Source organism: Equus quagga, chromosome 4 (genome assembly GCF_021613505.1).
Source record: "Equus quagga isolate Etosha38 chromosome 4, UCLA_HA_Equagga_1.0, whole genome shotgun sequence".
In the NCBI taxonomy this organism is placed as follows: domain Eukaryota; kingdom Metazoa; phylum Chordata; class Mammalia; order Perissodactyla; family Equidae; genus Equus; species Equus quagga.
The window spans coordinates 131,802,887-131,823,647 of NC_060270.1; the positions used below are offsets into that span (position 1 = coordinate 131,802,887).

The following is a 20,761-nucleotide window of genomic DNA, read 5'->3' on the forward strand; positions in this document are numbered from 1 at the left end:
GCAGAGCGCTCGAACCTAACCCCTCAGCCACGGGCCGGCCCCTAGCCTAAAATTTTTATTCTGGTTAAATCAATTGATTTAGTTTAGAGAATTACCATTTCTTGTTATAATAATAGAATTTTTACTTCTTTTAAAGCTACTTTCCATTCATTATTTTATTTTCTGTCCAAAGGAACTCCATGAGTAAGCAGGACCAATTTAATGAACTTAAAACTACTTGAGTGAATAGAAGAGGCAGCCAAGGAACCCAGATTACAAAACTCAAACCCAGCACCCCTGGACAATGTGTCCTAACCTCTTTCTTTCACTCCCTGGCATTCTCAGTTGCATATAGATAGAATCCCTGAAGAACCCTGGTGAAACAGGTATTTTCAGAGAAACAGAAGAAAGAAAATACAAACATAGAAAAAGTAAGGAAAACAGAAAAAGAAAAAGAAGAGTGAAAAAGAAAGTGAAAGAAATAGTGAGCCGGGACAATAAAGGGCAAAGGGCATGACTGGAATAGAGAGAACTGGGGAGAGAACATTCATTTGGAAAAACTGGCTATCTTTAACTTCTGCCTTGAGGAGCAGCCCACTGTCCTCCTCCATCATCACGGCAAGGGCAAACAATGACAGTTCCCTGAGAATGACCAGCAGGGAGGCCACACTTGCACTGCTCAGCTCCACTTGGCTCCCCGACTTTTGTGTATCTTGTGGAGAAGCACTGTGTCCAGAGCCAGGAGCAACATTTCCCAGGGTACAGGCTCCAAGGCCATACTCAAACCTGGACATGGCCACCCCTAGGGAACTCAAGAGTTCTACTATGGGTATCAAAGGCACAGGATAAATCTAGCATATCTTTCCAGCATTAATTACACTATGTGGTGAAAATTCAAAATATTGATAATTCTAACATGGACATATTATACAGAAGAATATACATTTTTTATAGATTTTTAGGCTAAAATCCAAGACTTCAGACAAAAAAAGGAAAAAGAGAAGACTACTCTGGCCCCTCTGTGTTGTGCTCCCATACCTGGTGATGGGAGCAGTGGAGGGGAGCAATGTTACGTGTTCTCTTTTTCCTCACCTAGGGATGCTTTGGCGGAAATGTTTAAGAACCACTACTTATATTGATACATTTTTAAAAGATTTTATGCCCCGTAATGGAAAAACAAACACACCTTAAATTACTTACCAAATTTTTAAATGCCAGGTTAAGATCCTAGAGAAGATGGTAAACATGGATTTATCACTAAACTCATTGATTGTTACAATATTAAAATGTCGCATGTATCGAGGAGTTACTGGATTTCGACCACCACCTATACATTAAAAAGGATAACTCTTAACAATGTTACTAGTATATAACAGGGTATTTTCTCTAATATTTTACAGCATAAAACAACTTGAAAGATGGACGAATTCATGGCGCACAGAGAAGTTAAGAGTAACCTTGACCTCAAAACAGTTTGGACAACATTGACCTCAAAACAGTTTTCCCCTCAAGCTCAAGGTATTGTTTTCCTCGTTGAATTATCTTAATGAGTTCAACAAATTAGATACAATCTTGGGTCAGGTGTATGTTTCCAAGGGCAATCAGACAGACAGACAGAGCCATTGGCCATGTTCTCCACGACTCACAGCCCAAAGCAGTAAATTGTAAACATCCTCATTACAATATAGTATTAAGATATAATATTATACAATATTAAGGGAACTCTGGTGTATCTGACTGACCAAACTTTAGGGTCCTTCCCACATGGCTGAAATTCACCACGACTTTGGCATATAGCCTGATTCTTCCCCGACATCTTGAAATGAATTTCCCTACGACTAGTCTGTAGTTCACATGGTCACTTCACCAGCTACTTGCATTTAAAAATTTGGAGATTATCTCAATTTCATAAAATAATGATTACGCTTTCAAATATGAGGCTTTAATAACTGACTTAGCATGTAACATCATTTTACCAAATTGACATTATCATCTTTAAATATATTGTATTTTTAAAAAGAAATTGCATTTGCTTTCTAAGGGATTCTATACTGAAATCTTTGTTAAAGAAGTGATTTTAAAAGTGCATAGTATCTCTAATATATATTTTGCATAAAAATATATAGGTTCATGTTTTATGTTTGTTTAAAGCCAGGTAAATCTGTATTTTGCTTCTATCACTGAATTATACAGCACTGATTTTGAAAACATGAATAATGTGTGAAAGCATGTAACTGACAGCAATGAGTCTAGAGACCAAAACAGTTCTGTATGTCTATGTATTTAGAAGCTTATAGTGAACACTGGCTTACCTGGGCAATTTTAAGGAATGTGAAAGGTTTGCAGAAGTAAAGGTAAGAGATCGTATCCCCAGCTCTGTCCTCAACCCTTCCTCCCAGACCACATTCAGAAATGGTAGTTATTTTTAGAAAATGGGGTCCAAGAGGAAAAGATTCCTCACGGATTCAGCCTATTCCTCTATCCAGTCCCTGAAGAGGCAGAGAAAAGTGGACACACAGCACAGATGACTAGCTTGGGGTGGTGGGGGAGAGTTATAGTAGAGCTGAAGTCTTAGACCCAGAAGCAAGAGAGTCTTATTAAAAAGAAAGAAAAAAAGGGGCCAGCCCAGCAGCAAAGCAGTTAAGTTTGCACATTCTGCTTTGGCAGCCCAGGGTTCACTGGTTCAGATCCCAGGTGTGGACCTACGCACCATTGGGCAAGCCATGCTGTGGCAGGCATTCCACATATGAAGTAGAGGAAGATGGGCATGGATGTTAGCTCAGGGCCAGTCTTCCTCAGCAAAAAGAGAAGGATTGGTGGCAGATATTAGCTCAGGGCTAATCTTCCTCAAAAAAGAAAGAAAGAAAGGAAAAAAGCATTCAACGTGGCCCAGGGAGTGTACTGAGAGCAAGTACTGATTTAGAGCAAACTGTCTGTATTAGAGGTCACATGAAGGTCAGGGAGTTTGGAGGCAAATATCAGAGAGATTCTCTGAAGAAGTGGTACACCAAGAAAAGGAATTTTTTAAAAAATAGAATACCAGCTGGAGTCCAGGAAAACAACAAAAATGTCAGTTAGTTGAATCAAGCCATTTTAGATATTCCAGCATAGAAAATATCCCCTACCTAGAGATTCCTTTGACTTTATAAATTTCTCTTGGAAAATATAAAAGATCTTTAAGAGTTAATTCTTTGGGCCATTTCCTACTTAAATTCCTCTCAAGAGCCTGTCTAAATCCAGAGTCTCACTAGAATGGGACCTGACTTGGGGGAGAGGAAAGGCCATCTCTGAAGCAAGGATGTTTCATAGAGGTGAAACTTTAAGGAAAGAAACAGAGGGAAATGAATTGCCCCAGGGGGATTTGGGTTCTCAGAATGCAGAGACAGGAAAAGGGGAGCAAAGTTCCAGAAGGTGGGAGAAAAAGAATTTGGAAGAGTTAGTGAGAGAATGGCCCCAACCAAGGCAACCCACTTGGCGATGTTGACCATCTGGGTATACACCCTTAGGTCACAATGTATACACATAGAAAATATCCACATATACACAACATAGTAACTCAAACTCATCAATTGGGTTTCTTTTTCTTTCTCCAGCTGTCTCTTTAGATATAGCCAAAGTGATTTTCAACATTAATAATCACAAACTCAGAAAATGTACCTGGAGGTCCCATAGCACACATGATTTGAATGTCTACTAGTTTAATCATGGAACAATCTTTCAGGTCATACCAATTCCAGTGATCTAACCACTGTCTAAGTAACTCGATGGGAGGTTGAGCCCCGTATACCTCCCGAGCAGGCATATTGACATCATCTACAAAGACAACCTAGAAGGAAAAGAGAAGAGGTATTAGAAAATGTTAACATCTTACTATCGTGTCTGTCCTTGTGTGTAAAGAATGTTGAGGCAAAGAATTAGATTATCTTCTCATGGAGTAGGTATGGGAGAAGAGATGTTTTCTTTTCAAATAAAGAATAACATCCCTTAGGGGCTGGCCCGGTGGTGCAGCGGTTAAGTTTGCACGTTCTGCTTCGGTGGCCCGGGGTTTGTGGGTTAGGATCCTGAGTGCGGACCTAGCACCACTCGTTGAGCCATGCTGCGGCAGGCGTCCCACATCTAAAGTAGACGAAGATGGGCACGGATGTTAGCTCAGGGCCAGTCTTCCTCAGCAAAAACAAGAGGATTGGCAGCAGATGTTAGCTCAGGGCTAATCTTCTTCTTCAAAAAAATAAATAAATAAAAATAACATCCCTTAGAATCCATGCATCTAAGGAATAGGGAGCCAGTCTCATTACTAACCTTTTTTGGTTAGGAGTTTAGGACTTATTAATCCTCTCAAATAATTTGTTTCTCAATATGTCTTCTCTCTTTTCCTTATACAACCTCAATACATTAAAATAAATGAGAAAAGTGTACTTAAAAATGATTATAAGCTCTGAGTGGTGACAGTGAGGTTGAGAAGGGTGCTCTTGGCAGAGGAACACAGATGAGTCAGTTGACAGCTGGGTTGTTTAAAGGCCTAGAAGAGCAGGCAGCAAAGACTCTGCCAGGTCAAAATGTTAATGAGAGAATTAGGAAGGAGGTAATTTCCCAGACGAATATTCTACTTTTAATTCAAAGGGCAACTGCTTGTTTTTAATGTCAAGTTGTCTAACGCACATACAAATGTGAACACACTTTTAGCAAAACTTCTTAATCAAAATTTGTGATAAAAAAAAAAAAAACTGGAAAAAGATGTCAAGCCCCAGTATATCTGGTTTCCTTGTTCTGGTTGCAGCTGTGGACATGAATAGGACCAGTGCTGTGTATACGTATAGAAACGAGAGCAATTACCATTCTCTTGCCCAAAGGAGGACCAAAAACTCCCTTTCTCCTTTTGTCCAGTTTTGACATGATAATATTCTGAGTTTGAGCTGCTGTCGTTTGTGCTGAGAAGTTAATTAGCAGAGGCTTGTAGATTTCTTTATTGAGTTGATTTAAAAGAAAATTCTATATAATAAGAAATAATAAAATAAGCCATAGCTGGAATTATATTCTGACATTTCAAAATAAACACCAAGCATCATTGTCAACACACTTGAATTTAAACTTGGCATGTCATAACAAGGTAAAAAGATGTGGAATCAACAGAAATAACAGTTACCATGTCAATGGAGAGTCTCTATGTGTCCAGGCTCGGAGCAGTGGCTTCTCCGATTTTCAAAACCAACTTGCAGAGGACACATTCCTTTTTAACATGAAGTCACAGGGACTCAGAAGTTAAGCAACTTGCTTGGGTCTTCAGACTGCCATTTGCCTCTCTCCAGATCAAGGTTCATTTTAATACAGCTTATTATCTTTTCACTTAAATACCAAGTTTACCTGACTATAAGTTAGGAAGCTTAAATAACATAATTGAATTTTTAAAATGGAATTCACTGAAAAGCAGGTATCATTACCATGATTCTTAATCAAGATGTTGTGGTTCTACAAATCATCTTGTAGAAGAATAATGAGATAGGAAAACATTTACAATACATTAAGTAGAAAGAAGCAGATTACAAAATAAGATACAAAGTATATTGCCAATTTTGTGAAAAAGTTGGGGTTTTTTTTCCCTAGGCTGTTAATTACCTGGGCTGAATTTGATGGAGGCACAAATGACAAAAGGCTTAATTTTTCTCCAACCACTGCCTTAACCATGTCAAGTCTCCATTCCCTGACTCTTGATGATATCAGGGTAAATCCTCTAGCTTTCTGTACACTTTCAGTTATTTTTCTAAAATCCAGGCCAAATCAACATCTTGATTTAAAATCTCAGTCTAAATCTCTCTCCTCCCTGCTCTCGGATATTCCCTGACACATACTGCATTTAGTTTATGATAAAGGTATCATCTCAATCTGTTGTGAAAGAGATTATTCAATAAACGATACCAGGACAATTACTAAACTATACACCCAAACATATTCCAAAAGGATTAAAGGATTAAATTAAAATATAAAATCAATAAAGAACTAGGAACAGATACTGTCGTAAATTGGGGGAATGTGAATTGACTGGGAAGCTGCAATGGGGGAGGGACCACTGAGGGCTCTTTCGCTCTCCTCCGCCACTTCCCCTGTCTTCCTCCTGTCCCATGGTTAGGCAGGGGCAGAGCTAGGGGAAGAGAGGCAAAAGTCCAGCTTCATTGGTGTCACTGTGGTTCTCTTTTGTTTAATGTTTTCTCACCCACTGTCATGGCCAGCTTCTAAATGCTTGCTGTCTGAGAGCAGATGTGCAGGTTCTTTAGATACTCCAAAGGGACAGCCACACTGCACAGTTCCCTGACATCAGGGAACTAATAGGGATCCCCCACTGCTGTGGGCAGTCATCTAGAATGGAGATCCAAGAAGGCTCGAGTCCACTTATCTCCCACATTGTCCAATTGACTCTCAAGGAAATGTGCACTTACCTGCCATGCCAAAGGCTGGGGGTGCTATTTACTTAGTTCCAGGCAGCTTTCTGCCTTCAGAAACCTGAAACTAGAGGCAAGAACTGGTCTTTGATCAATATGTCCCCCTAAACTCAAGGGAACACACGCTGTCCAAAGCTACTGAGATGTGGGGCATTATCTGTTGTAATAGCTAGCATTTTCTTAACTAATACACAATGGGTATGATTCCAGAAATCATTAAGAAAAATCAGTCTTATCACTACCTAGGAATCATTTAGATATTAAGTAATTTAGAAAAATAAATATCAAGTGTAATTAACTAAAACACCCTTTCCACGGGATATGAAATTCTTCATCCTGAACAAGCTATTTTTATTAAAATACCCCAAAAAAGGTACAATAATTTAGTGATATAAAATGGCATCATATCTTTCATCAATTTTCTCAGTTACTCAAAAATTCTCTGTGGCTCCAACATCAAAATATTTGAGCACTTAAAAAATATTAAGTCCATTATTTTAGGTAATTTAAAAAATAACATCCTTAGAAATATTATGCACTCTTTAATATGTATATTTCTACAATACTTACAATAATATAAACACTCTTTCCAGTTCCTGTTGGTCCTACAAATATTGAAGGCTTTTGATGGGTGGTCAACAATTCCATTAATGCAGAGTATCGAATTGTGTCCAGAGTGGGTACAATGATTTCATTAAACATCATATCCTTAGGAATGGAAGGAGCTTCTGCCAATTTCTTTATCCATGGTTCCCATTTTCCTATTCCCTGTTTATAGTAAACAGCCAAGTAGTGAATGCTATGTTATAAAATACTTTTAAAAGTTCTGTACTCCTGTGCCATTGTAGAAAAAAATCAAAGATCAAGACCAAAACCCCTTGATATTTATACATTTATTTTTATCCTTTAAAACAATTCACCCGAATTTGAAAGTTATATTTTGTGTTAAATTAAGGAGAAACCAGGCTTTTACGTGAATGAAAATGAAATGGCAATGCTATGATACTTTTGATGTCCTGAAACCACTAATTATGTCAACCCGAAGATGAGTTATTTTGGCCAAATGTTAGATTCTTGAAGGCACTGAGAAAATTAGACTAATCAATGTGTTAAAGAGTAAAGAATTTTATTCAATAAATGTTAAATAAATAAATTTTACTCAATAAAAAAGATAGAAATTTTTTCTACCTAGAACATCAGTTGTATATTGCTTGAGTTTTATAACGGTATTTATAACATCAGCTTATTATTTCAGGCAAGATTTCTTTTTTTTTAATTGTGGTAAAAAATACCTAAAATTTACTTCAACCATTTTTAAGTGTACAATTCAGTAGTGTTAACTATATTCACGTTGTGCAACAGATATCTAGAACAGACATCTTAATATGAGATTATTATGAATTAACATTATACTATATCTTTGCATCCAGTAAGCTTATGAACTAAAATTTTAAATTGCTATGACAGCATTTATAAGAAAACATTTCAAAAATATCGTGTTAACTCTCTCTCCTTAGGTAAACACCACTGCCCTCTCCATTCTTACAGAATCAAATTCAAGCTCCTGGTCACTCAAATCACATCACAATTCAGATGCATCCTTCTTTCACATCTTCATGTGTCCCATAACCCAGCCTCAGTGATGGACCTACTGGTTCCAAACACGCCCTGGGTCCCTGGGCCTTGACACATGGCACTCTTTGGGCCTGGAGCGCTACGTGACACTCTTCTGAAGAGGTCAGGAACTCACTGAGGGCAGCACTGTGCTTTATTCATTTTTGTATCCTCTAATAGAGGTTTTTTTGAGGAGGCTGAATTCACATCAGTCTGAAAAACTGTATTGCAAAGAAATCTCTAGAACTGACGATGAAATAATGCCCTTTCCATTCTTGGTAATCTTTTCTAACATGGATATTTTGCCCCCATATGGGAAAGGAAAAATTAAGAATCAGAAAACCTGGAATGGACAGTCATTTAGAGATTGTGTGATCCTGGGAAAATCACATAATATCTCTGAGCCCCAATTCCCTCAATGGTAAAATTTGCAAAATAATCTTCTTTCCTATTTCAGAGATATTGGGAAACAAAATAGAAATGATTGTGAAAAAGCTTAATAAACCGCAAAGTGCTCTGAAAATGCAGGGTATTGTTAGTAACTTGGAAAAAAATTAAATTAGTAAAGATGAAGGATATCTTGTGGTTGGCAGGGTGAAGAATCTCCTCTGAGGTGAGCTTGGCAATATATCTCAACAGCCATAAAACTTAAAAATGGATATGGTAACCCCTTTTCTAGGAACTTATCTTAAAGAAATAATCAGATATGTACACAAGGACTTATGTACAAGAATGTGCACCAAAGCAGAAAAGCTAAGAAACAAGAAAACAGTTCAATGTCCAAACGTAGGAAACTATTTGAATAGGTCATGGTCCATCTAGATGGTAGAATATAGGGAAGCTTTAGAAAAATAAGTTTATTAGGGAAACATTAATGAGAAAGGAAGGTATTCTCTTCATTAAGGGAAAAAGAAGGATATAAAAACTACCCATTGGAGATACGGTGTGATCCCAATTTTACTTGAATCTGTACATATTTAAGTAATACGTATTCCCAAACTTTGTTCTCAAAGCAGTACTTATGGGAGCTGTTACACAAAAACAAACAAATAAACAAATACCGCCCAGGTTTTACTGCCCAGTCTGTTGGGAAGAGCTGAGTTAATCCTAACCCAGCTGCGCTCCTGCAGGACGTCTGAGCTCCTGTAACGTGCTGACACACACCACGAACCTCCAAGAGGTGTCCTTGAACAGCACTGCCTAGTGATGGACCAGACGTCATAATGTGTCATTTTATTTAATGAGTACATTCGGCCCATCAGGTGTTATTATTTATCTCATTTTATCAGTGAGAAAAACAAGGTTCAGGGAGACTACATAACTAGTCCAAGGCAACCCAGAAAAAAAGGTGCCTTTACTAGGACTCAGACCCAGCGATGTCTGACTTCAAAGCCAGGGTGCCTTCCTCTGCTTCATGCCATCTCTTAAAGCAAACGGTGGTGACAAGGCGATCACAGAGCCGAGACGCGCTGTGTGTCTTGGAGGGGACTCTGCCAGGTCGGCAGCTGCAAATCTCGCTTCAGAAGTCTTACCTCAGTGACAAACTGATAATCATAAATTGTTCCTTTTTCAGGAAATGGGACAGTTAGTGCTTTCGAAGATGTTTGTTCAGTGCCACTCAGTAATTTAAACTTATTTTGCGTGAGTTCTGAAATTGGGCCTTCCATTAGTTCTCGAAGAATCTTATCAAATTTCAGCCGATCATCATCTTTACAAGAAGCACCGATGGACCAAATCAATGAAAACAGAAAAATGCCCTGCAGCGGAGAGACGAGGAGATAGAAAGCATTAAAGAGTAACTGTAATCTATCCTTGAACTGAAACAGATCAGCCAGATTAGTATCTCTGAAAGGAAATTAATAAACTAGTATATAATAGTAAGTTATCACAGGATTTTGTAATAATTAGGTTTTTTTCCAACAAATTGCATGTCTCATAAAATCTTACTATCAGAGAAGATAAGACAACGCAAAGCATGAATTCTAGCCATGGTGAAACTTTAGAAAAGTTAATCTAGTAAATCACGTGATATTTTAAGTATATGGCAGGATCTTGATATTAAAAAGAACATGAGATAACTTTTTATTAAGGTATAAAGGTATATTTTAATAAAGAATAATCAACCCACAGTCCACGTGTTTTTTAAATTTACATTTTGATATGGTGTTTTTTTTAAAGTAGAACAAATTTACATTCTCGTACTTATCTGTTGTAATAATGATCTAAGCACTGATGACATCGCTAGACTGTCACCCTGCAAACCGTCTGCTAAGAGACAGGCAGAGAGAACAGGGAGGACCACGAGATCCACCACTAAATGAGAAACCCTGTTTGCTTGCTTTAAAATCAAATCTCTTTTTAATGGCAAAGCCAGCACGGCCTTGACTGTGCTCATAAAGGTGTGGACTCTACTCTGACACTGTTCACCTGCTCCCAGATTACTCACAGACTGGGTCTCTCTGGAACTATTTAAAACTAAGTTAAAAATTAATTTATTTCACAAAATATAAGCAATAAGTAACATAGTGACTATATTAGAAGTGCTGCCATTAGCAATATATAATTTTTTATTAAAGAATTTTCAGTCCATTGATAATTTTACTTCTATTCTAAAGATATGTTTAGGGGGCCGCCCAGTGACACAGCGGTTAAATGCACACGTTCCGCTTCGGCGGAGCGGGGTTCACCGGTTCAGATCCTAGGTGTGGACACGGCACCGTTTGGCACGCCATGCTGTGGTAGGCGTCCCACATATAGAGTAGAGGATGTTAGCTCAGGGCCAGTCTTCCTCAGCAAAAAGAGGAGGATTGGCAGCAGTTAGCTCAGGGCTAACCTTCCTCCAAAAAAAAAAAAAAGATATGCTTATAGATTACACATTTTCTTACTTTTCTCAATCCAAACATATATTTATACACACACGTGCACACACATATATATTTTAAACATTAATATCTCATAAAAAAGGGAAGAAAATAAAGAAAAAGACTAAGGAATTATTATGACTTGGAGGTTGAAGGTGAGGTGAATCTCATTGTCAACAGGTCATCGGCATTTTGGAGACTGGTCATTTCTGAGACTGGTCAAATGACCCCAAATTTCAGTAGCAGATCTAAGGGGGTTATTGGTCTCCACCCGAACCTCACGATGAAATGGAACTGCCAGTTGGGTAGCTGCCCTACCAGCCCTTGGCATTTTGGACCTGACTTTTTCCTCACTGTTCAACTAGCACCCTCTGTGCAGCCTCCAATTCCAGGGGGAAGATGAGGTTTGTTAATTAGGAAGCAGTGGGGAGAGCAACAGATACCCTTTTATTGCAAGACACAAAGAGCACGCGGCCTCACCTCAAGTAAAGAGTACGTTTCTCGATCATTTCTGCCTCTTACTTTGACATCATCAGCAAAGTCATCCATAAAACAGTCAATTAGGTTCATTAAGGATCGGACTAAGTTTGTATCTGAAGTAGGAGATAATTCCTGAAAAATCAGAAAGAAAAGTCTATAAAACAAATTAATTTAAATCAGGCACTAACTAAAATAGCATCAACTAATATTTATTGAACTCATTCAATTAGAACATGCATAGCTTCTATGAAAGATACTGCTATAACAATTCTAGTGTTATGGACGAGAAGCTGAGGCACATGTGAACTCCCTGGTCTAGAGTGTGGCAGCCGTGGACGTCACATCCAGGGAGTGCACACTTTTTAACCAGTCTTTTTCTTTTTCTTTTTTTTTTTTTTGGAGGAAGATTAGCCCTGAGCTAACATCTGCTGTCAGTCCTCCTCTTTTTGCTGAGGAAGACTGGCCCTGATTTCACATCCGTGCCCATCTTCCTCTACTTTATATGTGGGATGCCTACCACTGCATGGCTTGCCAAGCGGTGCCATGTCCGCACCCAGGATCCGAACCGGCAAACCCCGGGGCCACTGAAGTGGAACATGTGCACTTAACCACTGAGCCTCCGAGCCAGCCGCAAAACCAGTCTTATACTGATTCTCAAATTTAAAAAATTTACTGTTACATGTTTAGTTAATTTAATCAAAGACAGAGATTCTATGTTATACCAATTTTATAAACCAAAACACTAAAAAATAATCTTTCTGAAACGGTAAGTAATAAATAAAGCCCATTCTAGAACTTCTTTATAAGCTACAGCAGTACTCACGCTAAACTCATCCCTGTGCGATCTATTATCAAGTCTTAAAGAGCACAAAACACCGCTGGAGTGCTGTAGATGTTGTGTAGTTTACTTTTGGGGGTCTCACCATGACAGTTTATAAAATGACAAAACAGCATGCACAGTTCCTAGACCCAAGCAGCATATTCAAGTCTCGAAGACCTGTCTTCTTCCCTCCAAGCCTCCTCCAGCCTTTAAAGTTGTATTGCTTCGTGGTTAACATGTAAAAATTAACTATCTGAAATGCACTCTCTGCAGATGAGAAGCGGCTGACTTCATACTCGGCCACAATCCCAGTAGTAGCAGGCAGAAAGGACAGCTGAGTTTCAGACTGAGGATACAATGCTAAAACCCAAAGAGTTACAACTACAAACAGGACAGATACTTATGACTACTTAGTGAATAACGAGCTAGTGATTTCTTCAAGATAGGACAAAAGTATACAGTACATCTTAGAAAGCTTGCATGAAAAGTGGGTTTTTTTCCTGTTTTGCATTTGAAAGGATAAGTTCCAGTTACATGGAAAATTCGTTTATTTGTACTGCCTATATTCTATGACAATGCCAGAAAAAAAAACTGTAACATTTGATTATAACTTTCAATTGATACATGTTTAACTGCTTTTGAAACATGATGACTTCATACCTACAACATATTACCATTCCAGCCAAGCTTCTCGAAAGAGCAGTCTACACCCACTGTCGCCTCAGTAACTCCCACATTCCTCAACCACCTGCCCTGAAGGGCCCCTGCGTCTCCCCTGAAAGTGCTCTGGCCCACGTTCCCCCATGATCTTCTCAACTGCCAAATCCGGGGACATGTGCCAACCCTTTCCTGCCTTGACCTGCCCTCTTGGTACTTTCTGATGATACTGACTACTTCCTTCTTAAAATGTTCTCCTTGTCTCCCTCTCTCTTCCTGAAATTGCCAGTGCACCCCGGATTCCATCCTTTGCTCTCTTCTCTTTTGTTCTCTGGATTTTCCCCTTAGGTGAGCTCCATTAGCATGGTTTTAAACTCTACTTCCAGACCTGTACCTTGAGCCAAACTTCTGCCTCAAGCTTTTCTATTGTATTTCCAACATCAGGAAAATACCAGCCCCGTGTCCCTATATTTGTTCTAGAGCCAAAATCTTTCTGAAAGACCTTTAGTCGCCATCTCCTAAAGCATAAATTAAGCACACTTTCCATGCAGTTTCCAGCTAGGGAGGGTTTAAGAACCTCCCTGGAACTCCATCAACTCTCTTCTCTCCCCTCGGTCTTTCCCCTCTCCCAACCCCCAGGTTGTATTGAAAGAAAGAAAAGTGGATTTGCCTACTTTAGGACCTTTATCAATGCTGCTAACAAGGACTGACTTCCCTCCCTGAATTCCAGTTTTTTTTAGCTATTGACAGTAATGCCTAAACAATCAGATGCACTCATGTTAAATACAGTGGATTCCTCATTTAGTATCCCTAAGCCGTAATTTGCCTTCCTCCATTATCACTCATTATCCAGTTCTTTAGATGCCACAAATGAGATTACTTCTTAAAATTATCCTTTTTCTGATTATAAGATATTTATTTTAGTAACTTTAAAAAATAAAGAAAATTATAAAAATGGAAACTATTTTAAAAACTAATAGTCCATCAGAAATGAGAGAGCAGATTTTAGCCAGATGTGGTTTTCACCTAGATGTGATTAGGTGGGCCGCTGTTTTTTTTTAAAGATCAAAAAGATTATCACCCATACGTTTTCTCAAACCCCAAGATGCTTTATTTAAAATATTTTTTGGAGAATGACTATATGAATTATAATCTCCTCACTTTAATCAGAAAAAAGTTTTCAGTCAAACCAGTTAAGGAATTATTTTAATATCTGGTAGTTGAAAATAAAAACAGACATTAAAACTGACATATATAGCTAATTTGGATTTTCCATTTATTTTTTATGTGTCAAAATTCCCATCCCTCTTACCTTCGTATACTTTCTGATAAATTCGACAGAAACAGGGACAAATCTGTCAAATAAGCTTATTATAAATTCCTTCTGAATAATACTGACTGCAGGAGGTAGAAGATTTATCCAAGACAACATCAGTGGTCTCCAGCCCAACATGTGAGGCTCCATGTAAATCATACCACACCTAGAAACCTGGGAAGACAAGAATTGTTCACCATCAAGGAACACTTATAAAAAGAAATATGACTGGTACATCTGTTTCTTACAACCTTCAGAAAACCTGTGGGAAAAAAAAAAAGCTTAATTTTATACTAAATGGTCCTAGACAAGAGGAAAAGCTCCCCAACTCTTAAATTTGTCAAGTGTATCAGCAGATGCGTCTGCCCTTGGAGAAGCACAGGTTGCTCTTAAAGTAAATTCATTTAAAATCAAAGTTACTAAGTAATAAACATATTTATAACACTTCAAATTTACAAGCAGATGCCAAAGGTGATAACTTACAGTGGCAGGAGAAGCAACTTCCAAATCCATTGGTTCAAAAATAAGATTCATTTGTGGTGACATTTGAATAATCTCCCCGCTCATCAGACACAGCTTTTTGTTGTCATCCAGCACTGTATTCATATTCTCAATCCACACTGCATCTACTGGTCCATCGAAAATTAACCACTTCCTATCTGGAGTCTGGTTTATGCATTTGGTAAATAAAGAGCAAAAATGTCATAATGATAATTTAAGGAAACAGTTCAATAATATTTCAAAGTTTAAAAGTGTAACTCCTAAAATTAATTTCACCATGAAAATGTAAAGGCGTCTTTTGAACAAAGTGTATATACGTATACACATAAGTGTACATAGATACCTATGTATATATATAGTCACTAAGGATGCCTACATCTGCCACGGACAAGACAGAAATATCACATCTTTTCTTAAGAGTCCATCTTTTCCAATGTTTCTGAATTCATATATAACATGTCTTACAGAGTAATTTCAGTAGAAAACTACAATTGCCAGGGAAAGCAGCATTTTCATTTGGATAATCTGACCCTGTACGGCATTGTGTTCACACAGATTAATTACTCTCCTGTGTTAAGTCAAGTTATTTCTTCCCCCTGCTGAGTGAATTCACACATCACATGCACATCCCACGGTGACAGAGGACATTAATATCAACGTAACACACACAGTTCCATGACTATAAATGTGAAATTATTTATTCATTGTCTGGAACATAGTAAATGCTCGACAAATATTAAGGAGAGGCCAGGCACTAACAGGAGATTGCGAGAGCTGAGTCTCCTTTCCAGACCCTCACAAATCAGCCTTTTTGTGCCCAGGGATGATGCTTTGGTTCACCTTCAGCAAATGGGAATTTGAGTTGAAGCAGTGAAGGATTTGAGTCCATCTTAACACATTCTTGGTCCCTGCAGCCCACTGCGTTAATCTACGAGACATGGGCCTGTCACGGGCTCAGGCCACCCCAGACTCACACCCAGAGGCCAGCTCCGGCCATGCTCAGGAAGCAGGAAGAGCCCGCACCCCGAGATCACCAGAGATCGACGCTCCCTCGCGCCTCGGGCTTCCCGTGCCTGTTCACCTTCACTTTGGGGAACACGGCCAAGTAAGGACAAGACAGTGGGCTCTGCAGTCTGAAGGGCCTCACTTCTAATTTGGCTCTACTACTTGCCAGCTTTGTGACATTGGTCAGCTACTCAACCTCCCTGAGACTCAGTATTTATGGGGCGTAGCTTCCTGGAAAATGTAACGTGAGCTATGTAACTGAGTATAAGGTGGGCGATAGTGCATGATTATTTCTGTACAACTAATGTAACTGCCTACATTCTCTAGAGACTTCATATGCTCATCTGGGCCAAAGTGTATCCACTGTGGCAAGAGAGGACCTGAGAAGTGACAGAAAGCTCTCTCTGCCTCCCCTGGGCCTCACAGGTATTTATATCCTGGAAATGACTCATGAAGCCTGACACTGGGCAGGATCTCTGCCCCGTGAGAGCCAGTCCTCATGTGACTCATTGCCCAAGGCCCTCAGCCAACAAGAGCAGAGGTGAGATTCGATGTTTTTCTATTATTACACTGACTCATGAGTCATGATCAGCTGTGCGCTTAATTGGATAAAGAGCACCAAATTAGGATGTATGGTATTCAGAATAAAGAAAATAGTTATTAAAAAAAAAGATTTAATAAATAAATTAAATGTCTCTAGCCTAGGCCCCTTTTCCTTTAAGACCAGCCATAGCAAGCTGCCTCCCATAGGACCACACTCTATGGAGAGCCCACGAACACAGGGCAACCGAGTAAACATTTGCTGGTGTGTGGACACTTTTCGTAGGACTGACAACAGCCACTCAGCAGGACAAGCAGAACAGGCCAGGAGTAGGTAAGTACCCGCTCCCATTCACAGCAGTCAGCAGCTGGCTCATCCTTACCTCTTCTGCTTTCCACAGGCAGCCCTTCCTAACACACTAGAGGGAAAATGTTGGAACTTGAGAGCAACATTTGGAAAAGTTGGCAATGTCTTCTGTAAGCATTGGTGGAGTGCATCTAACAACAGTGCACCGGTGTGACAGAGTCAGCAGCCCAAAGGTAGGCAAAGCAAGAAGACTACTGAAGGAGCAAAAGGATCACAAAAGGCAGAGGCTCTCCCTCCTGGATCATTGAGCCTGAAAAAAGAAAACCAGAAATCCTTTCCCCTGTCCTTTTTTCTCCTGCCCTCCCTTCTGTAGACACCGGGGCAAAGGTGCTTGCCAGCATGGTCTCTGGAATCTTTGGAGATGCTAACAATGTTCTTCACAGAAACACTGCCAGACTATCCAGTAATGTGTTTTAAATAAATATCTTGAGCTATAAATATAAATGTTTGAAACAATTGGAAAAAATCAGGAATTGGGCAGAAGGAAATATCACACCCTATCTAAATAGGCATAGGAAAGTTTCAGTACTTACCGCTGAAGAAGCAAACGCTCTAAAACTGACGGCGAGGATCCCATCAGACCACTCGTGGGACACCAAATCAAACTGTCCGTACAGCTGGCCCATGGTGACAGACTTAGGATTTAAAACAGTAATTTGAACCTTGTTTTCTTCCATTAACCCCTGAATGGAAAAGAAATCAATTATTTAGTTAGTCAGAAGAATACTTTACTCATAGAAAACATGATTGTGTATGTAGAAAATACTACAAAGAAACTACCAAAAGTAAAGAGTGCATTTAACAAGGCTCCAGCATACAAGGTCAATATATAAAAATCCATTGTATTTTTTACATAATGTCAATAAACAGTTTAAAAATAAAATTTTAAAAATGCCAATTACATTAGTATTTAAAAACTCATAAATTACTTAGGAATAAATTAGCCAGTGTTGTGCAAGTTCTAGAGATCTAAAACTACAAACTGAGAGATGGCAAATTCTTTTTAGTAAAGGGTCAGATAGAAAATATTACAGGCTTTGCATGTTACATATGGTCTGTCACATATTCTTCTCTGTTTTTCTTTCTTTTCTTTTCTTTCTTTATAAACCTTAAAAAATGTTAACACCATTCTAAGCTCATAGACATCACAAAAATAGGCTTTGGGCCAAATTCAACCCATGGGCTGTAATTGGCTGACTCCTGCTACAAAACATTTTCTGAGAGAAAATTAGGAGACCTAAATATAGGGAAATGAGTATCTTTCTCAAGGAGTGGAAAAGGTAATATTGGTAAGTCATCAGTTTTTACCAGAACCTTGAAAGCTGGTGTGTGGCATCATACAAGAGATGTTAATACCCTTGGAGCATAGGCTTTTTTACATTTTTAATTAATAAACTTAATTTTTTTAGCGTAGCTTTAGGTTCAAGAAAAATTGAGCAGAAAGTACAGATATTCATGTATGCTCTCACCCGTTCCTGCCCCACAATTTCCCTTATTATTAAAGCCTTGCATTGGTGTGGTACATTGTTATGACTGATGAACTGATATTGATATGTTATTATTAACTAACGTCCATGGTTTACATTGAGGTTCATTCTTTGTATCGTGCAGTCCTATGGGTTTTGCCAAATGCACAATATCATGTATCCACCATTACAGTATCATACAGAACAGATCCACTGCCCTAAAAATCCCCTGTGCTATACCTATTCATAGTCATTTCTTTTTTATATACAACAACGTAACAAGTTCAACTCTTCCCAACACTGCCTTCTACTTGTCACCCTGGAGCTTAGGACACAAACTACCACACTGAAGAAAAGATGTGGGAGTGATGATATTAACCAGTAAAACAAGCTCTAGCTCAGGTCTTTGCTTTCTTGTGCCCTGGAAGGGGGTAACAATGTGTCATCCTAAATTCAGAAGCTGGGGAAAGCTGTATCATCTTCTTAGGCACGATGACGTTGCTGTCACCAAAGCAAGGTTTTTGTCCCAAATGCATCAAGGCTAGTGTGAAGCTGTAGATTGCATGCAGTGGCTATGGAGGCCTGTCCCTTTTAAATCACCACAATGTTGCTCTCAGAATTTCCTGGTAATGAACCATTTTGGGCTTTATAATCGGACCAGAATACATGCTCATACCTTCATCTTCTTTAATCTTTGGGTGGCACACGTCTGGCTCTTTTAGAGACTTGTTTATTTTTTTATAGCAAAAACAATTAGTCCATATAACAAACAAGAAAACAGGAAAAACACAAACAAAAAAACTCAAGAAAACACAGGCAGGATGGTAGGAAGGCAGGAAGGGTAAAAGGAAGGGAAGGGAGGGGAAGAAAGGAAATAGCATGGAAGTATAAAAGCATAAGTAACAGAATAAACAGCCTATCAGCTTGTATAACAATAAACATAAATGAATTTAAATTTCCCTAGGAAAAGATAAAGACCATCAAACTGGAGAAAATAAAAGTCAAGCCATTTATTCTCTATGAAAAGTAAATCACAGTCATATCCAGAGTTACAATTAAACCCATGGGCAAACACATATGCAAGGAGAAAGCAGGGGTTGCAATACTGAAGTTAGACACAGGGGAGCCAAGGCAAATAACAGTACAAGGACATAATTTTCTATTGGTTGAAGGGGGAACTCCACAATGAAGACATTACAAATTGCATAGAAGTTACAAACATTGAAATATATGAAGCAAAAACTATTTGAAATACAAGAAGTAGACAAAAACGTAATATTAGTTGCAGAATTTAAAACAGTCCCATTCCTTTAGCATAAGAAGTAGATCAAACTATGATGTGTAGGACAGAAATTTTGAATAATATCACTGCCATTATTTATTATATATAAATAAACATACATGTATTATATAATACAAACACATACATTTCAATGCAACACCACTAGCAGCCAAGTAACAGAACTTTGCATCACAAATCTAACTACCCAGAAAATAAAAAATACTCTCCTAAAAGTATAAAAAGAAAACCATCAGGTTTTTTTGTGTTTTCAGACATTTTTCTACAGTGAACGTTACCTTTATAATTAAAATTTTAAAAAGAAGAAATAAAAGGTTGAGAATCTGTGACATATCCTTTATATGGTGAACTTTCTACTTGCTTCACAATACTTTTCTAATTTCATTTTCTCTTTGACTCATTTTCTTCATGATTTTAAATTGCTGCATTAAAATCTCTTTTAAAATGAGCATACATTCTATCTTGTACAAAGCTGATTATGAATAAATTAATGCACTAATAGCACAGTTACCTTTTCACATATATCATTTAGTGCTCCGGCTAAGACACGATATGCGCTGGTTTTTCCTCCAAACGGTTCTCCAACAATCATAAAACCATGACGCACAATCATCATTTCATATATTTGAAGAATCTTCTCAGAAAAGAATCTGGTCATTTGCAAATTCATGGAGTCACAGTTATCTTTGATAGCTGCCAGCAAATCATTGTAATCTGGTTTGGGTAATTTCACCCCAGGAAACAAATCTGAAGTAATTCCCTGATGATAAATGGTTTGGGGATTTACATTATATATCTATAAATTCTCTCTCTCTCTTTCTATCTATCTATATGTCTACATACACATACATACATATATACACACACACATACACACATATATATACACACACACATAAACATAATAAAATTTCTCTCATCTTCATATTTAATACTGATAGAAATAGAGCCATTAAATAATAATAGTTCAATTGTATTTTTAACACCTTTACAAAGGTATGATTGACATACAATAAACTGCATATATTTAAAGTGTTTAATTTGATAAGTGAAACCATTACCTCAATCAAGATAATCAACATATCTTGTGACCTTTTGTAAACCTCCTTCCCATCTCTCCTTATCACCTCCCACCTCTATCCCCAGGAGACCACTGATTCACTTTCAGTTGCTATTTTTATTTGCATTAGCTAGAATTTAACATAGATGAAATTACACATATGTGTCCTACTTTTGTTGGTCTGGCTTCTTTCACTCAGTATAAAGATTTGAAGATTCACACATGTCACCGCATGTGTAACAGTTCATTCCTTTCATTGCTGAGTAGTATTCCACTGTATTGAAGTGCCACAGGTTTTAAATCCATGGTGGACATTTTCGTTGTTTCCAGTTTTTGGCTATTACAATTAAAGCTGCTATGAA

At 38.2% G+C, this 20,761-nt stretch overlaps 1 protein-coding gene across 1 annotated transcript in view; it reads right to left on the bottom strand.

The window, feature by feature from the left end:
- Nucleotides 1–20,761, bottom strand: part of DNAH7 (dynein axonemal heavy chain 7) — a 235,411-nt gene that overhangs the window by 101,255 nt on the left and 113,395 nt on the right. The window contains exons 30-39 of the mRNA XM_046658055.1: nucleotides 19,851–20,099; nucleotides 17,107–17,256; nucleotides 14,644–14,826; nucleotides 14,158–14,334; nucleotides 11,369–11,500; nucleotides 9,560–9,784; nucleotides 6,984–7,181; nucleotides 4,813–4,968; nucleotides 3,637–3,805; nucleotides 1,180–1,306 (exon numbers count right to left, since the gene is read on the bottom strand). Of these exons, the coding sequence (XP_046514011.1) occupies nucleotides 1,180–1,306; nucleotides 3,637–3,805; nucleotides 4,813–4,968; nucleotides 6,984–7,181; nucleotides 9,560–9,784; nucleotides 11,369–11,500; nucleotides 14,158–14,334; nucleotides 14,644–14,826; nucleotides 17,107–17,256; nucleotides 19,851–20,099 (1,766 nt within the window). The remainder of the gene's footprint in view (nucleotides 1–1,179; nucleotides 1,307–3,636; nucleotides 3,806–4,812; nucleotides 4,969–6,983; nucleotides 7,182–9,559; nucleotides 9,785–11,368; nucleotides 11,501–14,157; nucleotides 14,335–14,643; nucleotides 14,827–17,106; nucleotides 17,257–19,850; nucleotides 20,100–20,761) is intronic.